The sequence below is a fragment of the Urtica dioica genome, chromosome 5, assembly GCF_054948205.1.
Source record: "Urtica dioica subsp. dioica isolate 48M chromosome 5, U.dioica_male_clone48M_v1_H2, whole genome shotgun sequence".
NCBI classification, from domain to species: Eukaryota; Viridiplantae; Streptophyta; class Magnoliopsida; order Rosales; family Urticaceae; genus Urtica; species Urtica dioica.
The window spans coordinates 924,249-946,051 of NC_142760.1; the positions used below are offsets into that span (position 1 = coordinate 924,249).

Below are 21,803 nucleotides of genomic sequence, written 5' to 3' on the forward strand. Positions count from 1 at the left end.
TACTTTTCTAAATTATTTTTCATATATATATATATATATATATATAACTGTGTCTATATAACTTAATAACCCTATATATATATAACTGTGTCTATATAACTTAATAACCCTATATATATATATATATATATATATATATATATATATATATATTTATATTTGGAAAAAAGCCAACAAGTTGTACCGTTGTCACCGTGACTAAAAAGTAACAAAAACTTTTTGGTGAGTTTTTCAGCGTAAGATGAGATCTCATATTCCGGAGAAGCCTAAGTAGAAATTTATGAGTAATAAAAGAAAAATGGCTCTAAGTAAGTGATTCAGATAAGACCTACATGAATTATATATTTACAACTTTTTAATAGTGAATTTTCTTTCCACCACAACCCTCCTAATATTGATAACGTTGCATCGAAACGGGTTAACAGTTCCTTATATTTTTGTTTTGCGCATGATTAAGGTGTTGATCTTATATTCTCGGTGCACCTTGTCACATATATTGTTCCAACAATATATGCGACATATTGCATCAGACTAAACCGAATTTCAGACACGTTCCCTAAAATAAAAATTAATAAGTTATCAGCCATCCAATTTTTAGGCATTGGTCAATGAGGCTAACAAAGCAAAACTTACACAAAACGGAGATGTGGGACTCTTGTGTTTGAAATAGAAGAGGGTTAGGGTAGTTTCTGGTTTGACTTATGGTGTTGACTAGTTTGCGTGTGCACAGCTCAGTCCAGTCTCAAACGGTCTAATAAAATAAGATAGTACATTATAAGATCTACTTGTACTATTGACTATCTATTAATTGTGTAATTTCTTTCACATTGTATCAAACCGGGCGAACAATTCCTTGTGTCTTTGATGAAGCCGAATCGGAGATCTTTCCTTAATTTACTTCGGCTTCAAAACCCGTCTTGTGACACCGGGTTATGAGGATTCATGTGAATTCTTGTCTTGGTAAAGGGAAGAGTCTTTATTTTACGAATTATTTATTTGTTCATCTCATATTCTCGGTGCACTTTGTCTCACATATAGTTCCAACATTTTTATGCGACATTTTGTATTAGACTATAGATAAAACATAATTTCATACATTTTCCCTAAAACATAAATTAACAAACAATCAGCCAGCCAAATTTTAAGCCTAGGTCAATGAGGCTAACTAAGCAACACTTATGTACATACGCCTCGTGACATCCCAAAAAATTTAAAACACAAACAAACTATTACTTGGTCTCTCATTTATGGTTATATAGTTTTTGTTGATTAATGAAAGTGAAATTAGAATCGAAAATACAAACGAGAAAGTTAAATTACAATAAATTTAGAATAAGTTATGACTAGAGCACAATTATTGGAGCTGGAGGGACAATCCTGAGCTTGGGCGAGCAATTCCAACCAAGCTCTTTGCTAAAACTCACATCAAAATGTTTTGGAGTCCAAGTTTCGTCTCTTGATTTTCTCTCTCTCAAAAGCTTTCTCTGATTTTCTTCAATTCTTTTCTTCGCTTCTGATGCTTTTCTCCAATCTTTGCTCAATATTCTTTTGCTCACCTCATTCCACACCCAAACTGATTCGGTTTCCCAAATTGCCTATTCAATATTATGACAAATTAAGTCACATGGTCGTATTATTAAAAATGCAGTTTTTTTTTTTTTTTTTTTTTTTTTTTTTTTTTTTTTGGTACCGGTTCTTTCAAGTAGCCAGCTAAAATTAAAAAAAATAAAAATAAAGAGAGAAAAGAGTAGTGGTTTAATAACCACTAACCGACCATTAATTGTTAACTTGGCATTACTGTTGGTTTAACCGATTAATCTTTATTTGCATAATTACAAATTAGTCATATATTAATGGAGACAAAATTCTTTTCATGAATAAATATGTACATATTAACCATTTTCTTTTAAAACAATGAAGCTGTAGTTGAATCAATTTGCAACTGTAAGATTCATTAGGAATAATTAAAAATCTTCATGGTTGAGATATTTACCTTTTGATCTTTAACTATTGGAGTTTCAAGCCTTGAAGTGACTTCTTCTGCATTGTATAAAACTCTTGTTTGGTCATTACTAAGATCCGTAATTGTTACAATCCTGCACATATGGGAAAACCATTCAAGCAAAAATATTTTAATCATACAAGGAACTAAAAATTTCTATTAATGGTATTAGGAGAAGATAATAATAAACAATGTTTGATTGAGTAAATAAGAATCCATGACTCTTACTTGTCCCAATGGCCACAAATTGTAAATAGGGACTTTGATGAAGCCGAATCGAAGATCCTTCCCTTAATTGATCTCGGATTATTTCCGAAAAAGGACGTCGAACTGTAATTTAGTTCGGCTTCAAGACCCGTCTCGTGACACCGGGTTCTGAGGATTCCAGTGAATTCTTGTCTCGGTAAAGGGAAAAATCTGATCAATAGTTTTGGTGACTGAATTAAATAAGTCTCTCTATGGTTGAGGAGTTTCAATTGCCTTTTCCCATTCATCTCAAGCTCAATTGAAGTGCCTATAATATTGAACATAGTTTTGAGTGATAGGACAAAGAGTTTTTCAAAATTTAGAACTACTTGAAAATTGAAATAACTGCTTCACATGAGACATGTTGATTCAAAGAAGATACGCTATATGTATGTATATACAACAACTCAAATTTAATAGTGTTTATTGGGAGCAATATTTTGAAATATAGATATGAACACTCGAATGAAAATTAGTCAAATGTAAGTTTTTTGTGATTAATATTTCAAAATTTTAAAAATGCTATTATACCTAAATAAATAACTATTTTTATAACAATTTTTTTTTTTAAATTTTATTCTTCTCTCTCTATCTCGCCAACATGTCCCACTGTGCCACTTCCGGCCCGTTCGCCTATTTTAATAACTCAATCCATACATGTAGAAAATGTAGTCATTATATCAAAGCTTTAAAGTAGAGCTATTTATGTATGTATTTATTACTTGAAATAATAATTTGTTTTAAATATATATATATTTTTCAAAGATCTAAGGGTGTTTGCGGTACTTTAAAATACATGCTCACCACAAAACTAAGAAAGTCATGATTTTGTTCTGATATATATATAACCCAATTATCAACCATAATTTCTAGAAATAAATAGACAAAACATAAATAAAATGAGATAAAAAAAAAATTAATTAATAAAGGACTTACCATAAAATTTAGCAACAGGGTTTTGACACCAAAGAATTTCCAAGTTTTCTTCCTCATCAGTTGCGTGTAGTGCGGTGACCGGTGGTTTATGTGAAATCTCCAAGAAATTCACACACCGAGTTACAATGATTGACATTTTATAAAAATGTATCGTGTATAAAGGTCATGAATTACTCTTCTGAATACTAATTAGTTTTAATACCTGCTCAAGAAGAACATTAAGAGAACCCCTCGAGACGTGATGTGTCTCTCCGAGGATGGGATTAAAAGGAGCGGTTCCGAAGGGCAAGCAATGAAGAAAAGAGAGACTCCAAGTCGTCACGGCAATGAGTCTCTCAATCGGACTCGTTTCTTCATTGCATTTTCTCAGAATCTCATTTCTCACACTATACACTGTCTCACCATATCCCTCAAGCTGAGACTTTGGTAAATTGAACTGAGCCGGCAGCTATATAAAATTAAAAAAAAAAAAAAAGTCTAATTCGTAAAAAGAACTATATGATTTTTTAACAACATTACTATTTTATATACTTTCAAAACTCAATAATTGTCAATAAAATAGTGATATGTGTACTTGCCTGCATGGAGCTAAAATCCGATCCGATGCGAACATTTCGAAAGAGACTGAGAATTCGTCTCACAAGATTCGGAGGCCTGTATTTCTCTAATGAATCTCCTTCAGCTGAAAAATATGGGTTCGTCAAGAACACAACTTTGCTCTCCTCTTTCTCCTGAAAGTACAAAGCATAATTATGTTATTAGGTTAAGAATAAAAATTCAAAATCTACGGATTTGACGTACTCACCATAATTATCTGTTTGAACTTTGAATGTTATAGTCGATCCTTCTATTGCGTGTTGCTTTTGCTATCACAATCCCAGATCTGAGAATAGATCACAATCATAAAATTGTGAGTCATTTCTTGGGACTTCCATAGAATATAATATGATGTTATTTTCAGGACCACATTCATAAATTATTAGTGCATCCTTACGGGCCAAGATATTTTATAAGCATCCTTACGGGCCAAGATATTATATATATATATATATATATATATATATATATATATATATATATATATATAAATATAAATATTCGTATCCTCTATTATTTGTGTGCGTAATCGTGTGAATCGTAAATCGTGTTAAAAATCATTTCCCTAATTTATAGGGTCCAAAATATTCTTTTTTTAAACTTTGAAAACTGCAATATTTAGGATAACACTAAGAGCATCTTTAATGGTTTGTAACTTAACAATTGTGAGGATTTGCTAGCAATTAGCAAAAGTTGTAAGCTAGTTGCTTATCATTATTTTGCACTTTACATATTAGCTTAACTAAGCTACTTTGCTTAACTAAGCTATGTGAGGTGTAATCTTGACTTGGTCAAAATGTTAATTTTTTTTTTTATTATTATTTGTTTTACTGATTGTTTGTTAGTTTCAGCAAATAATACACGTTCAACAGGAACGTTGCTTTTGACCAAGTATTTAGGATCATGGCCAAGAATGTAGGCCACTAACACCATGATTTTTTATTCCTTCTTTGTACGCTGTATTTCCTTTATAAATAGCAGTAAAAAAGCCAGAAAAGTTGTGATTTTACACAGCACCAAAATTCTCTGTTGTTCTATATATTACTACCTACGTATATATATATATATATACTTCTTTTCAGGTTCTGCAACAACAAGTGGTATCAGAGCGTCTTGGCGTTCGATCCAAACCTCTGTAGCCGATCGGTGTTTGATCCGCTTCGGCAATGGCAGGACAAGGAGAAGAAGGCAACAACAGCAAGGCAGTGATTTCATCATCTCCGCCGAAGGCACGACTGAGCAGCGGTGGCGGTGACGAGCTGCGCACCGTGGAGCGGGTCGTCAGGGAGAGCGACGGTGCAGCGCACTTTCCGCTCCTCACGCGTACAAATTATGCAGATTGGGTGATCCTCATGAAGGTACAACTGCAAGCGCAAGGCTTGTGGGATGTCGTTGAAGACGGTCCTGGTGATCACCGCGAAGACAGGCGGGCCATGTCGGTACTACTCCGGGCAGTGCCGCCGGAGCTGATCCGTACCCTTGGCGTCAAGGAGACGGCCAAGCAAGCTTGGGACACACTCAAGATCATGCGGGTCGGTGTCGAGCGTGTCCGGGAGGCTAAGGCGCAGACACGCTGGACCGAATTCGAGAACCTCACGTTCAAAGACGGCGAGGGGGTGGAGTCTTTTGGCATTCGACTCACGGCGATCGTCAACGACCTCGAGGTGTTGGGTGATCCGGTGACCGAGCACAAGGCGGTGCTCAAATTCCTTCGAAGTGTACCGCGCGCATACAAACAGATGGCCATGGCGATCGAATCGCTAGTGGATCTCAAGTCTTTGTCCATCGAAGAACTCACGGGGCGGCTCCTAGTCGTAGAGGAGCGCGGCGAACTCGACGACCCTCCGCCTTCCGGTGGGCGCCTACTCCTCACAGAAGAAGAATGGCAAGCCCGACAGCGACAACGCGAGCGTGGGGACAAGACAAAGTCGTCATCGAGCGGCGGCGACAACGGCGAACGCAAGAAGGGTAACTGCCGATATTGTGGCATAGTCGGCCATTGGGCTAAGGAATGCCGCAAGGCAATGCGCGACCGAGAGCAGCAAGAGTAGGCTAATCTCGCGCGTGCCGAGTCGGAGGAAGATGATGAACCGGCGCTGCTCATGGCGCAGACCTGTACATTGGCTCATGAAGCTGCCGAAGACGCGCCCAACAAGCTGTTTCTGAACGACACAACGTTCACAACCCTCGACGAGACCACGCACAACACTGTGCACTTTGGCGATTTCTCGGAGTGAACAAGATGGAACAAGTCAAGCTTACGGGGGAGATTGTGAGGTGTAATCTTGACTTGGTCGAGATGTTAATTTTTTTTTTTTTTTTATTTGTTTTACTGATTGTTTGTTAGTTTCAGCAAATAATACACGTTCAACAGGAACGTTGCTTTTGACCAAGTATTTAGGATCATGGCCAAGAATGTAGGCCACTAACACCATGATTTTTTATTCCTTCTTTGTACGCTGTATTTCCTTTATAAATAGCAGTAAAAAAGCCAGAAAAGCTGTGACTTTACACAGCACCAAAATTCTCTGTTGTTCTATATATTACTACCTACGTATATATATATACACTTCTTTTCAGATTCGGCAACAACAAGCTACTAGTTAGCAAATTAAATGGACCACTTTTTTTATTTTTTATTTATTTAATAAGTGAGAATTGAATAAAAAATAATAATAAAATACTAATTATTGACATATGGGATAAAGTTAAACTAGGAGAGTGATTTAGCTTACCAATAGAGAATAAATTTGCTTAAATTGCTTATGTGGCAAGTTAAGCAAATACCATTAAAGATGCTCTAAAGGTGGCCATATGGGATCCCGCGGGACCCCGTTTCCCGTATTTTTGGTAGCATATGGGAAATGAGAAAAAATCGTATTAGGAAATATGGTACCGGGACTTTTGTCCCAGAACCATCCGGGAAATGGGACGGAACTGGGATCCCCGTTTAGCACCATTTAGTACCATATTTTTAAAATTGTATTTTTTTAATTGAAAATATATGAATTTTTTATTTATTTTTAAATGTATTCATGATTAAAATAAATATGGGAAATATGGGAATCCCGGAACCGCGAAATATGGTACCGGGAATTCCCGGTACCGTGGAAAATGGTTCCGAGATTTCTCGGTACCATTTTTTACGGTTCCGGGAGTCCCATTTCTCGCAAAATATGGGACGGGACCAGGGGATCCCATTTCCCGGGTTCCATATGGTCAGCTTGAGATAACACTCAAACTACTTGCAGGAGCAGATATTTAGTTATTTAGTGCGCGCGAAAATAAATGGAATATATAAGTAATATATCTAACGCGCGTTTAGCGGAATAATTAATATATTTTAATCTAAATGAATAAATATCTTGAGATATATCCAACAATGATAACGATGGTTTTGGACAGGTCAGAAAAACTCATCAGTAAGGGTTAATTTGCAAAACAAAAAAGATTCGGAGAGGGCTAATTTGTAAATTTTCAAGATAAAAAAATATAAATTTTTTAAAAATATGTCAAAAGTGTAAAAGGAAAAAAAATTTGAGCCCTCTACTGTATCTTCGTCCCTGGTTTTGGAGACTGGTCTTTCGGTCTAACAGTAAAGACACAAAGGGCCCAGAAATCTATGAAAAAGTCAATAGTACAAGGACAATTTTTTCCCAAAGACTTAGACTAGAGACCAAAAAATCACTACGTACGATAAAGTTGGAAGGGATATATTATAAAAGGGGAAATCAAAATTATTTGTTGCGTTGGAATTGATGGAAAATTATATGAAAAGAAGAACAAAAAATGAGACAATAGACAAACGCAGGCCCTGCGTACGTATTACAATTGGGTGATATAGCCGATTTAAACTTATGAATTTGTAAAATAGCCAAGGTTTGTCTTAATTTAGTTAAATAGCCAAAATATGTAACAATCTGGTTTCAAAATGTTTTTTGACCAAAAGATTAATTTTTTTGAAAGTGATAAATTGTTTATAATAATCCTAAATTTTTTTAATCTTGGCTGTCAAAAAAATTTTGAAAACGTAAATTTGATTATTTTGCTGAAAAGTTGAAAGTTTGACTATTTTGCTAATCAATAAATTTCAAATGACAAATTTTGTACAATTTTTCCATTACAATTTAGATGGTAAGAAGGGAAAATGAAAATATGATGGAATAAGAAAATGGAAGGAATTATAAAAGGGGAAATCAAAATAATATGTTGTGTTTGGAATTCAGGGAAAATGATGTTGGAAGAAATAAGGAAAATGAGACAACAGATGTAAACGCAGGCCACACGTATATTAATTCAGATGGATTTTATTTTCGAACCCAAAAAATTGTTGATAAAATCGTTGGTTTTATATTTTCGGGAGTTACTCATGACGGAAGACTAAGCATGGTATAAAAAATGTTTAAAGAGTACTAAAAAAAATCACATGAATTTTGATGAAGCATACAATTCCGGGAAAAGCCCACAGGAGGCAAACCGATTTTTTTTTTTTTTTTGGAATAATATTCTTAATGACAAAATTTTCTTCTTAAATTTTTAAAATTCCACCGTGAATTTTAAAATGTTGTAAACTTTCGTCGGTATTTCAATCGATGGAGGACATGTTCCCTAAAACAAACATCAACAAACTATCCGCCAAAGAAAAAATAAACATTGGTTAATGAGGCTAATATATTCATATAGAATTTGTTGGCCAATTAAAGTACACTTAGAATAGTAAATCTAAAGGAACTAGCGAAGCTTGAAATTTAGAACAAATTATGACTAGAGCACAACGATTGGAGCCGAAGGAACAAGGCTGAGCTTTGGTGAGCAATCCCAACCAAGCTCTTCGCTGAAAGTCACGTCAAAATGTTTTGGAGCCCAAGTTTCGCCTCTTGAATTTCTCTCTCTCAAAATCTTTCTCTGATTTTCTTCAATTGCTTTCTTTGCTTCTGATGCTTGTCTCCAATCTCTGCTCAGTATTTTTTTGCTCACCTCATTCCACACCCAAACTGATTCAGTTGCCCATATTGCCTATTCAATATTATGAGTCTTAAAAAATGATCGGTACGCTACCAAGAATTTCTAAAAAGAGCTAAAAAAAAGAGTGAAGGCTCTATTCATAAATAATTAGGAAATACATCTACATCACCAACAAACACTAATGTTAAATAAGTAGAGAAAGAAAGAAGCACAGTTCCAAATATGAAAGGTGAAAATGAAGAAAAGAAAAAGGATGAGTTTATGATAAATTTCACTAGTTTCGGTGTTAATTTAACCAAAAATTTGAGTAAAATTAAATAATTAAAAATGAATGTCGTAGTTCAACTTCGAAGACAGAAAAAATATATTCAGCTGTGCAAAATTTGTTTGTTAGACTTCTAATATATGTATAGATCAAATAATATATTGCAAATTGTAAATTAAATCAATAACAAAATAAAAAACATATTGGTCGAGTGATATTTACCTTTGGATCTTTAACTATTGGAGTTTTAAGGCTTGAAATGACTTCTTCTGCATTGTATAAAACTCTAGTTTGGTCATTACTAAGGTCTGTAATTGTTACAATCCTGCGAATTGGAAAAACCATTCAAGTAAAATTATTTTAATCCTAAAATGGAGAATTTGAAAATTAATAAATGATTTTGAGAGAGGATCATAAACCATGTTTGATTGAGTAAATAAAAATCCACGACTCTTACTTGTCCCAGTGGCCACCAATTGTAAATAGGGACTTTGATGAAGCCGAATCGGAGATCTTTCCCTTAATTGATCTTGGATTATTTCCGAAAAATGATGTGGAACTATAATTTAATACGGCTTTAAGACCTGTCTCGTAACACCGGATTCTGAGGATTCCTGTCCATTCTTGTTTAGGTAAAGGGAAAAATTTGACCAATACTTTGGGTGTTTGAATTAAATAAGTTTCTCTATGGTTGAGGAGTTTCAATTGCCTTTTCCCATTCACCTCAACTTCAATTGAAGTGCCTGTAATATGAGAACTTGGTTTTAAATCAAATGACAAAAAAAAATATTTTACCCAATATTTTTTTTCTTAAATATTTGTTCACTAGATTCTTTTCGATATTTCGGTATTTGACGGTATTCCTCGACGGTAACGTTCACTTCAACGACATATTTTACCCTTTTTTTGCTGTATTCCACGGTTTACCACTGGTTTAACACCGGATACCATAAAAATTTGAGTCCCGAAATGATAACGGTAACAGTATTTTGATTATTTTACTTACTAAAAAGTATTTTTTTCTTAATTAGTCCATACATAATATATTTTTTAGAAACCCCCAACTAAAAAATGCAAAATTTATGCCCTCCTCGAATAAAATCCTGGCTCCGTTACCGTTCGAAAATTTAGGTTTAACCAAGTATAAGTTTTGCTGCATTTCGAAAATGTTATTCCATCTTTTTGTCTTGTTTTGTAGTTAATATTTTAAAACACTCAAAATGCTCTTATATGTAAATAAAGCATTAGTTTATAACAAAATAAATATTTTTGTATTATTTTATCATTCTCAAATCAACTCGTTTGACTTAGCTTGAGTGCTTATGTGCGGGCGTGAGTTCAAGTTTTCATAATGTAGAAAATGTATCATTATCAAAGCTTAAAGATAGAACTATACATTTTAAATATATATTTCATAAAGAACTAACTAAGACGTATTTTAAAATATATACCACCCCAAAAATAAGAAAGTGGGATTCAGTGGTAATTTTGTTGTGGTATATAAAATCCAATGATCAACCATATATAACTTCTAGAAATAAATGGAAGAAACATATATAAAGTGAGAGAGAGGAAAAAAAAAAGAAAAAAAAAAAGAGAAATTAGAAAGAGTTACCATAAAATTTGGCAATAGGGTTTTGACACCAAAGAATCTCCAAGTTTTCTTTTTCGTCCGTTGCTTGTAGTGCAGTAACCGGGGGTTTATGTGAAATCTTCAAGAAATTCGCACCATGTTAAAATAACTAACAAAAGATATAATATTTTGAACCCGGATATATGTGAAAATAAACAAGCAAGCAGACAAAAACCCAAATGTAATTTTCTTTATTTTGAACTAAATTGGTTCAAACTATAAAACATATAAGGAAATGTTTTCTTTTTCTTTCCAAAAGTGAAAAGAAATAGAGAACAATATAATAAAAACATATCGGAAATATCAGAAAGAAATTAGGTTTAAGAAGTAATCAGAATTCATACAAAGATTAAGTACATAAAGATTAGTCTAACTATCATTTCATTTAGGAGAATAGCCAAAACTTCAAACAACAATATTTTAGTATTCTCAAAATACCCATAATTTAAAATTAAAACCTAAGCTAAACCGCGCGCAAACTCAAACCCTTAAAATAATAATAATTTTTTTTTTAGTTTAAAAACTATACTTTAAATCAAAACAACTATAGTACGAGTCAATTTAGACCGTTCTTTCTCATAAAAAGGGCTTGGCCGACCCGGATGGTCAATTGACAGTTCGGCTCAATTGACAGCTCTAAATTATAATACCTGTTCGAGAAGAACATTGAGCGAACCTCTCGAGACGTGATGGGTCTCTCCGAGGACGGGATTAAAAGGAGCGGTTCCAAAAGGCAAGCGATGAAGAAAAGAGAAACTCCAAGTCGTCACGGCAATGAGTCTCTCAATTGGACTCGTTTCTTCATTGCATTTTCTCAGAATCTCCTCTCCCACGCTATACACCGTCTCACCATACCCTTGAAGCTGAGATTTCGGTAGATTGAATTGTGCTGGCAGCTATAAAATTATTATTAAAAAAAAAAACTCTAATTTATTAAAATGAAGAACTATATGATTTTTTTTTTATACTTTTCAAATTCAATATGGTATTTTTCTCATTTTCCCTAACAATGTGTACATTTTGGAAATTTTACTAAATAAAGAAGAAGAAGAATGTTATATACTTGCCTGCATGGAGCTAAAATCCGATCCGATGCGAACATTTCGAAAGAGACTGAGAATTCGTCTCACAAGATTCGGAGGCCTATATTTCTCTAATGAATCTCCTTCAGCTGAAAAATACGGCTTCGTCAAGACTACAGCTTTGCTATCTTCTTCCTCCTAATTACAATACAAAACATAATAATTAATTATGTTCTTTTTTAGGTGAAAGAAAAAAAAAACGATTTTTACTTACTAACCATTTTTAGGTGAAAAATAAGGCAACGAGTAGATAGATGATTTTTGGCTACGCAAGAAAGAAAAAAATCATGCTCAAGATAGTTGATCCTTCCTTCTATAGTCCGTTGCTTTTGTTATCACTATCCCAGATTTAAGAGATCACAATCATAACATTTTTTTTAATCATTTCTTTGGGACTTAAAGATAAGATATGGATTTTACTTTCAGGACCATAGCTACATGACCGTTGCATGGGCCAACATTAATACATATGTATATATATACATATATATATATATATATGTATATATATACATATATATATATATATATGTATATATATACATATATATATATATACATATATATATATATATGTATATTCGTATGTATAATTAAGCATTACTGATCCAAACATGGCTGGAGAGGTGTGGTATTAATAGCTGTTGTCTACGCAAAGAGAACGGCGGGTTCGGTTTCCGTGATCTTGAAAAATTCAACCAAGCCCTCCTTGCGAAGAATGTGTGGAGACTTATTTGACGACCGGAGAGTTTGGTTATTCGACAACCAAGCCCTATAGGGTGAGTTACTTCCCTGACGGTGATCTCCTTCGGGCCCTTTGTTCATCCGATAGTTCTTTCATGTGGCGAAGTCTGGTTTGGGTTAAAGAAATTATTACCAATGGCTCGAGGTGGAAAATTGGGTCCGGTGAGCATGTCTCGGTAATTGAACCCCCTCACATCCCTAATGATATGGTCGTGGCGGAGCTTAAATTTGGGGATGGATCAGGTGGGATGAGACGCTTGTGCGGAATATGTTCGGGAATGAAGATGCGGAAGCTATCCTTAACATCCCCTCCTCTCGTAGCCAAATCGACGATGTGCTTTGTTGGCATTACTCTAAGGACGAAGAGTACACGGTGGATACAGGATGTGCGACGTGTTCCTCCTCTTCGGGGAAGGTCGATAGGTGGTGGTTGGGCCTTTGGAGTCTCTTTATCCTTCCTAATATGAAGATCCTTGCTTGGCGTGTGTGCAAGGGCTCGATTCCGGCGCTCACGGTACTTGAGAAACGGAAAGTTACGAAGGAGGTTCGATGCCCAGTTTGTTGCAGCGCCCCGGAGACGATCGTTCACGCGCTTTGGGGTTGTAGTTGGGCCCGAAAAGCATGGAAAACTACCGGATTCGGAGGATGATGAAATCAGCCTCCTCTCATCGGCTTTTGAGTCCCTCGAGGTTAGTAGATTTAATTTGTATGTGATCTTATTGTGGGAGATTTGGAATCATAGAAACAATGTTGTCTCCGGAAAACCCCGTTGGACCCCTGAGAACCTTGTTGAGGGGTGTGGAGGATATTGGGAGGAAATCCGGGCGGCTTCGGTCCCCTCGACGACGATCACGCCTTCCCCCGAGGCCTCGGCTTGAGCTTCCCTGGCGCGGGGGCTGACATCGATTTGTGTTGATGCGGCGACTAACGCGGAAAGGGGAAGCTTTGGTGTGGGCTGCGTTATCCGGGACTCGGGCGGAAAAGTCGTGGTGCCCGGGATCTCCTCGAAGGCTTGAAGGCTCTCGGCAGCCCTTGCGGAGTCTAACGGCGTCGTCTTCGGGCTGTCCTTGGCGAGACAATTCGGGTTGGAGAGAGTGGTGCCTCAATCCGATTGCTTGGTAATTGTTAATGCTATAAAAAATGGTAACATCCCGGCGACGGAGCTTGGTACGATCCTAACCGACATAAAGTTATTGATCTCTCAATTTTCTTTCTTTGATATATCCTTTATCCCAACAGCGAATAATGTGGTTGCTCATAAACTTGCTCGATACTCTTTAAACTTTCTTTTGGACGCGTGTTGGTCGGAGATGGTCCCGCCTTGTGTTTGGGACGATGTTATTTTTGAACAATCTACGCTGTCCTAGTTTGTAACCACAGTATTCCTCCGCCATATGTGAGGATTTTTAATGAATTTGTCCGTGGTATTGCCCACGCTTCCTCAAAAAAAAAAAAAATACATATTTCATGTGTTAAACATATTTATGTATGTAAATGTATTAAAAAGTAATTTTCGAGGTTAAATACGTAAGTGTTGACATTGGTCCGAAATGTTTCACTTTCACTCCAGCCATTTCTAAACAGTTTGAGCTTCACTTATCAAACATATTAATAATAAACGGTCCTCTCTTGATCCAAAGTCCAAACAATGCCAATTCCTGAAACTACATTTTGTTTGTCGTTTTTAGTTGTCTGAAATTTACTGTCGTTTGAAAGTTTATATCATGTCGTATGACACTACTTGGAATGACAGAAAGACCGAATTGTATTTATTAAGCTGTTGGAAACTTGAAACTGAAACAATAAGATATATAATACAAAAAACAGTTTGTCTCTTATTGATACATGTAAAAGTAAGAAGGTTAAACAGCATTATTGGGTTTCATGTGTAAGCCAGAGGATGAGAAAACGCAAGTTGCCAAAGCTCGATCATCGCTCTCTTCAACTTGGAGGCTTGTCGCTTCACCGTTCTGAAACAACAATCATTCTCATATCATATCACTCCGATAATCATAGTCGAGAAAAAAAGACAAGAAGCAAGTTTATTATTATTATTATTATTATTATACCCCTTTAGAGTGAGCTGTTTCCGGCGGAGATTCCAATAGAGGACCAACGCGAGGCAGCCGAGAAGAAGCTTCGGGTTCAGAACGCGGAGCCACCAGAAACAGGGCTCGACTCGTTTCGACAAACCCAACAATGGTTGTTGCTTGTGTTTGTCCGAAACCGGCGACGATGACGATTGCTCTAACGGCTTTGTAGCGCTGGGCGTGACGGGTTGGGGGAGATTTTGCAGCCTTGTTAAAAGTGCCTAAAATTACGAGATCAAGAATGTGATTAGTGATCGTTTTTTTTTTCCTTTTCGGTGTTTGATTCATAAACTTGGGGACACGATGAGGATTTCCTGGTCGAGCCTCCAACGGCTTAATCGAACGGAGACCAGATATCCGCCGGTTCAGTTTAAAACGGTTTTTATCTTATATGGTCCGTTCCGGTTTTTTAGACCGGTTTACGATGATCTGATCCAGTTTCAAAAATTGAAATCAAGGTTAAGACTGGACTGAACCGATCCTAAAGTTTTAAGATATTTTTTTTATATATAATTAAAGACATTTAAAAATCTTCACTAATACAATGGAATGGAAATGTTCACATTTCTTAAAAATACTTTTATTTAGCTTTTCTCTCGTAAAAGTTCAATTCGTAAAAAAAAAAATAAAAAAAAAAAATACATTCAAATTAAACGCCTTAAACCGGTCTAAGATGACTTGATTTATTTTCAGACAGACCGGAATGGACCGTGCACACTCTTAAATTCCATGGTGATATAAAAAAAAGAATGATAATCTTCATTAAAACGAAGAGAAAAAAAAAATAATGTAAATGAGAAGTAAATAATACTACCTGAGAGACATTTCGGGGTAAAAGGTGGGTATTGTGGCAGAGCCAAGAGACGGCTCGGGGCACGTCTCGCAATGCGATTGCGAGAACGTCGACGAGGAAGAACTCCGCTACACAAACATCCATAGCTTCTTCCAAGTATTTTTCCACTACTTCGGCCACGTGGGACGGCCCGTCCGGTGAAGAAGACGACATCTCGAGACAGGCTCTGATCATGATCATGATGATCGTCAGCGAGAGAGTAATAATATGCTCGACTTTCGTGATATATATATACATATATTATATATATCGAAAGATAAACGAAACGAAATACAATGCTGATATCGGACTTGTCCATAGGAATTTCTCATACATTTTTTCATCCCCAATTTCTAGTTCCTAACATTTTGTCACTATGGTCGACTTTCGTGACAATTTTTTTTTACATTATGTCTAATTTCTCACTCTAATTTCTCATACATCATGTCTCTGTTCGAATAAACCGAGGGAGTGAGAGAGTAGATATATACCCTGTGAGTATGAGCCGCGGAGGAACGAGTTTGAGTTGGATCGAAGAAGAGAGGCGAGAGAGAATGTTAGAAGAGGAAGAGAGGTTGTTGTGAAGGGACTGAAGAATCACCATTCCACAAGACTCTAATACCTCTCTTTCTCTCTCTTCTTCTTCTTCGCTGGATTTCTCTCTTTGCTTCTTCTTCTTCTCGATCGTCTTCTTGATTACCGAGCACGCCATTTCCGATGCCTCCTCGTACATCGAGCTCACCAGGCAGCTGTTTCCATTTCCGTTTTCACAATTATGATTCCGATACTGATTCCAATTCGGATTCCGATTCCGATTCCGATTCATACAATATATGCACAATTATTAACATACACATACCTCTCTGCGCGCTCAATTTCTTCCCATACATGTTCTTCTTCTACTTCTTCTACTTCTACGCCCATGCTTCGGCTCGCTCTTCAAAAGGCTTTCATGAAATTAAGCGTGTTAATCGGTTTCTGATCATGCTCTTAACCAGATTTAAAACTGGTGTTCAACCAGATAAACGAATTCCGGAGATAATGCTTCCTCAATCAATCAATTAAAAAAAAAAAAAACGGAAACCCTAAGTATTCTTCTCTGTAGGTTTCGGACTGAGAAGAACAGGAATAAAGCCATGAGATTCTTACCTTGACGAACTCCGGCCACTCTCTCTCTACTTTTCCGCTCCTTCTTCGTCGGAATCTCTCTCGATTTTCCTTCTCTCTATCGCTCTCTCTTTCTTACTCTGTTTTTTTTCTCGTTTTCCGATGATGGTCGAATCGTGGCTAAACGACACGAGACTTGAGGGCGAATTCTGAAAATTGTCGTTTGAATCCTTCCACTAAAGTTTCATCTCTAAATTCTACCACGTCTTTTTTTATTGTCGCAATTGGGTCCATTTACACAACTTATCAATCTCTTTTTCGAATAGAGAGAAGAAAATTAGCCAAGTAATTTTCTCGTTAGGTACACGAGTTTTATAATGTTCATTTCCTTGCAAGAAATGAAAATAGGGTGACCGGACCGGATGAAAAAAATCGTTTGAAACAAGATTGATGGTCTAAAACCACTAATCTGATCCGATTTACGATTTTTACAATTTTTTTTGTACCGCCCTAAAATGTAGGCCTAATGTAAAAATAAATTGCATTAGTAGTTTTTCTAAAATTGTCCCTTTTTAAGATAATATCTTACGTATTATTTTCTCCGTACAAAAAAAATAATATTTTTCGATGAAATTTAATATTTTCTTCAATGATAGAGTTCAAAAATGATAAAAATAATAATAATTCAACACGTGTTTATCGGATTCTGTCAAAGTTCGCCAGAAGCCATCAAAGTTCGTCGAAATATGTCAATACCAAGATAGTGAGAGTGGAAACTATAAAAAAAAAACAATAAAAACAAATAAACTAAGAATTTTTTTTTTTAATTTAAATGGTTTGAGGGGTGCAAATATAAGCAAAAGTCTATGAGATATATCTTAAACAAGAGCTCTAATAATGATATTTCTCTAACAATTAAATCTAGATTAAAAAATTCTCTTAGAAAAGGGGTGGACTATAAAGCCGCCAGTACTAGTACTGCCACCAGAGGCGTCTATGTCGCTGCCGACGAGTTGTGTAAATTCATCCATCTAAGAAAATTTTATGATTTTTAAATTTTATGATTGTTAAATTTTATGATTCTTTGACTAAAATCCTCTACATTAAAGGCTATATAAAGGTCATATCATATTTGAGAAACCATATTATTTTTTATGCCTTCTTGGCCTAAGAAAATGGTGTGAGCTTCTTTAATTTATTTTTCTTGCACGTATTTCTTCTTTAGATAAAGAATAATTCTTATTTGTCTTTTTTTTTTTTTTTTTTTTTTTTATTTCTTCTTCATGTTAATGCATAAACAGGAAGAAGATAGCAAGGTTGTAGTATTGACGAAACCATATTTTTCATCAGAACAGAGTTCATTAGAGAAATACAGACCTCCTAACCTAATGAAAAGAATTCTCAGCCTGATTCAAAGTGTTCGCATTGGATCGGACTTATTATCGGTTCAGGCAAGTATATATATATGTACATGTGTGTGTGTGTGTGTGTGTGTGTGTGTGTACAATAGTATTTATATCCTTATTACCAGTCCCAGCTCAAAAATTAAGAAATGGACATTTAATACATATTTCATGTGTTAAACATATTTATGTATGTAAATATATTAATAAGTAATTTTCGAGGTTAAATACGTAGTGTCGACAGTGGTCCGAAATGTTTCACTTTCACTCCAGCCATTTCTAAACAGTTTGAGCTTCACTTATCAAACATTTTCATAATAAACGGTCTTCTCTTGATCCAAAGTCCAAACAATGCCCATTCCTAAAACTACATTTTGCTTGTCGTTTTTAGTTGTCTGAAATTTACTGTCGTTTCAAAGTTTATATCATGTCGTATGACACTACTTGGAATGACAGAAAGACCGAATTGTATCTATTAAGCTGTTGGAAACTTGGAACTGAAACAAGAAGATATATAATACAAAAGATGGCTATGTTTCTTATTGATACATGTAAAAACAAAAGAAGTTTAAACAGAATTATTGGGTTTCATGCATAAGCCAGAGGATGAGAAAACGCAAGTTGCCAAACCTCGATCATCGCTCTCTTCAACTTGGAGGCTTGTCGCTTCACCGTTCTGAAACAACAATCATTCTCATATCATATCACTCCGATAATCATACGAGACAAACTACTTGGGGACAAGAAAAAAAGACAAGAAGTAAGTTTATTATTATTATTATTATTATACCCTTTTAGAGTGAGCTGTTTCCGGCGGAGATTCCAATAGAGGACCAACGCGAGGCAGCCGAGAAGAAGCTTCGGGTTCAGAAAGCGGAGCCACCAGAAACAGGGCTCGACTCGTTTCGACAAACCCAACAATGGTTGTTGCTTGTGTTTGTCCGAAACCGGCGACGATGACGACGGCTCTAATGGCTTTGTAGCGCTGGGCGTGACGGGTTGGGGGAGATTTTGCAGCCTCGTTAAAAGTGCCTAAAATTACGAGATCAAGAATGTGATTATTGATCGTTTCTTTTCTTTTTTTTTCGGTGTTTGATTCATAAACTTGGGGACACGATGAGGATTTCCCGGTCGAGCCTCCAACGGCTTAATCGAACGGAGACCAGATATCCGCCGGTTCAATTTAAAACGGTTTTTATCTTATATGGTCCGTTCCGGTTTTTTAGACCGGTTTACGATGATCTGATCCAGTTTCAAAAATTGAAATCAAGGTTAAGACTGGACTGTACCGATCCTAAAGTTTTAAGATATATTTTTTTTTATAATTAAAGACATTTAAACATCTTCGTTAATACAATGGAATGGAAATGTTCACATTTCTTAAAAATATTTTTATTTAGCTTTTCTCTCGTAAAAGTTGAATTTGTAAAAAAAATAATAATAATAATAATAAATATTCAAATTAAACGCCTTAAACCAGTCTAAGACGACTTGATTTATTTTCAGACAGACTGGACCGGACCGTGCACACTCCTAAATTCCATGGTGATAACAAAAAAAAAGGATGATAATCTTCATTAAAACGAAGAGAAAAAAAATAATAATGTAAATGAGAAGTAAATAATACTACCTGAGAGACGTTTCGGGGTAAATGGTGGGTATTGTGTTGGAGCCAAGAGACTGCTCGGGGCACGTCTCGCAATGCGATTGCGAGAACGTCGACGAGGAAGAACTCCGCTACACAAACATCCATAGCTTCTTCCAAGTATTTTTCCACTACTTCGGCCACGTGGGACGGCCCGTCCGGTGAAGAAGACGACATCTCGAGACAGGCTCTGATCAATCATGAACATGATGATCGTAAGCGAGAGAGTAATAATATGCTCGACTTTCGTGATATATACATACAGGAATTTCTCATACAATGGTGATATCGGACTTGTCCATAGGGATTTCTCATACATTTTTTCATCCCCAATTTCTAGTTCCTAACATTTTGTCACTATGGTCGACTTTCGTGACAAGTTTTTTTTTACATTATGTCTAATTTCTCATACATTATGTCTAATTTCTCATACATTATGTCTCTGTTCGAATAAACCGAGGGAGTGAGAGAGTAGATATATACCCTGTGAGTATGAGCCGCGGAGGAATGAGTTCGAGTTGGATCGAAGAAGAGAGACGAGAGAGAATGTTAGAAGAGGAAGAGAGGTTGTTGTGAAGGGACTGAAGAATCACCATTCCACAAGACTCTAATACCTCTCTTTCTCTCTCTTCTTCTTCTTCGCTGGATTTCTCTCTTTGCTTCTTCTTCTTCTCGATCGTCTTCTTGATTACCGAGCACGCAATTTCCGATGCCTCCTCGTACATCGAGCTCACCAGGCAGCTGTTTCCATTTCCGTTTTCACAATTATGATTCCGATACTGATTCCAATTCGGATTCCGATTCCGATTCCGATTCATACAATATATGCACAATTATTAACATACACATACCTCTCTGCGCGCTCAATTTCTTCCCATACATGTTCTTCTTCTACTTCTTCTAATTCTACGCCCATGCTTCGGCTCGCTCTTCAAAAGGCCTTCATGAAATAAAAGCGTGTTAATCGGTTTCTGATCCTGCTCTTAACCAGATTTAAAACTGGTGTTTAACCAGATAAACGAATTCCGGAGATAATGCTTCCTCAATCAATCAATTAAATAAAAAACGGAAACCCTAAGTATTCTTCTCTGTAGGTTTCGGACTGAGAAGAACAGGAATAAAGCCATGAGATTCTTACCTTGACGAACTCCGGCCACTCTCTCTCTCTCTCTCTCTCTCTCTCTCTCTACTTTTCCGCTCCTTCTTCGTCGGAATCTCTCTCTATTTTCCCTCTCTTTCTCTCTCTCTCTCTCTCTTCCTCTCTCTCTTACTCTGTTTCTTTCTCGTTTTCCGATGATGGTCGAATCGTGGCTAAACGACACGAGACTTGAGGGCGAATTCTGAAAATTGTCGTTTGAATCCTTCCACTAAAGTTTCATCTCTAAATTCTACCACGTCTTTTATTATTGTTGCAATTGGGTCCATTTTTACACAACTTATCAATCTCTTTTTCGAATAGAGAGAAGAAAATTAGCCAAGTGATTTTCTCGTTAGGTACACGAGTTTTTATAATGTTCATTTCCTTGCAAGAGATGAAACTAGGTAGACCGGACCGGATGAAAAAAATCGTTTGAAACAAAGATTGATGGTCAAAAGCCATTGATCTGGTCCGATTTACGATTTTTACGATTTTTTTGTACCATCCTAAAATGTAGGTCTAATGTAAAAATAAATGGCATTAGTAGTTTTTCTAAAATTGCCCCTTTTAAGATAATATTTTACATATTATTTCTCCGTACAAAAAAAAATAATATTTTTCGATGAAATTTAATATTTTCTTCAATGATAGAGTTCAAAAATGATAAAAATAATAATAATTCGACACGTGGTTATCGGATTCTGTCAAAGTTCGCCAGAAGCCATCAAAGTTCGTCGAAATATGTCAATACCAAGATAGTGAGAGTGGAAACTAGAAAAAAACAAAATTAAGAAAAAAGTTAAATTTAAATGGTTTGAGGGGTGCGAAATATAAGCAAAAGTCTATGAGATATATCTTAAACAAGAGCTCTAATTATGATATTTCTCTAACAATTAAATCTAGATTAAAAAATTATCTTAGAAAAGGGGTGGACTATAAAGCCGCCAGTACTAGTACTGTGCCACCAGAGGCGTCTCTGTCGCTGCCGACGAGTTGTGTAAATTCATCCATCTAAGAAAATTTTATGATTTTTAAATTTTATGATTGTTAAATTTTCTGGATATTCGTTGACTAAAATCCTCTACATTAAAGGCTATATAAGGGTCATATCATATTTG

The 21,803-nt window shown here is 35.9% G+C and overlaps 3 protein-coding genes across 3 annotated transcripts; all 3 read right to left on the bottom strand.

The window, feature by feature from the left end:
• Positions 1-1,106: 1,106 nt before the first annotated feature.
• Positions 1,107-4,139, bottom strand: LOC149394677 (oxysterol-binding protein-related protein 4C-like). Its single transcript, XM_089615501.1, has 7 exons — positions 3,990-4,139; positions 3,763-3,915; positions 3,387-3,632; positions 3,185-3,281; positions 2,231-2,516; positions 1,994-2,096; positions 1,107-1,595 (listed from the first exon to the last, which is right to left on the bottom strand). Exons 1-7 carry the CDS (start codon positions 3,990-3,992, stop codon positions 1,344-1,346), a joined length of 1,140 nt encoding a protein of 379 aa, XP_089471627.1. The 5' UTR covers positions 3,993-4,139; the 3' UTR covers positions 1,107-1,343.
• Positions 4,140-8,334: 4,195 nt separating this feature from the next.
• Positions 8,335-12,042, bottom strand: LOC149394678 (oxysterol-binding protein-related protein 4B-like). Its single transcript, XM_089615652.1, has 7 exons — positions 11,945-12,042; positions 11,712-11,864; positions 11,295-11,540; positions 10,627-10,723; positions 9,469-9,754; positions 9,234-9,336; positions 8,335-8,797 (listed from the first exon to the last, which is right to left on the bottom strand). The coding sequence occupies exons 1-7, from the start codon at positions 11,945-11,947 to the stop codon at positions 8,546-8,548; spliced, it is 1,140 nt and encodes a 379-aa protein (XP_089471778.1). The 5' UTR covers positions 11,948-12,042; the 3' UTR covers positions 8,335-8,545.
• A 2,150-nt stretch (positions 12,043-14,192) lies between these two features.
• Positions 14,193-20,912, bottom strand: APEM9 (3-phosphoinositide-dependent protein kinase-1). Its single transcript, XM_089615288.1, has 11 exons — positions 20,686-20,912; positions 20,399-20,487; positions 20,031-20,288; positions 19,533-19,737; positions 18,693-18,934; positions 18,519-18,578; positions 16,252-16,329; positions 15,884-16,141; positions 15,375-15,579; positions 14,540-14,781; positions 14,193-14,440 (listed from the first exon to the last, which is right to left on the bottom strand). The coding sequence occupies exons 2-11, from the start codon at positions 20,461-20,463 to the stop codon at positions 14,353-14,355; spliced, it is 1,701 nt and encodes a 566-aa protein (XP_089471414.1). The 5' UTR covers positions 20,464-20,487; positions 20,686-20,912; the 3' UTR covers positions 14,193-14,352.
• Between the last annotated feature and the right edge of the window lie 891 nt (positions 20,913-21,803).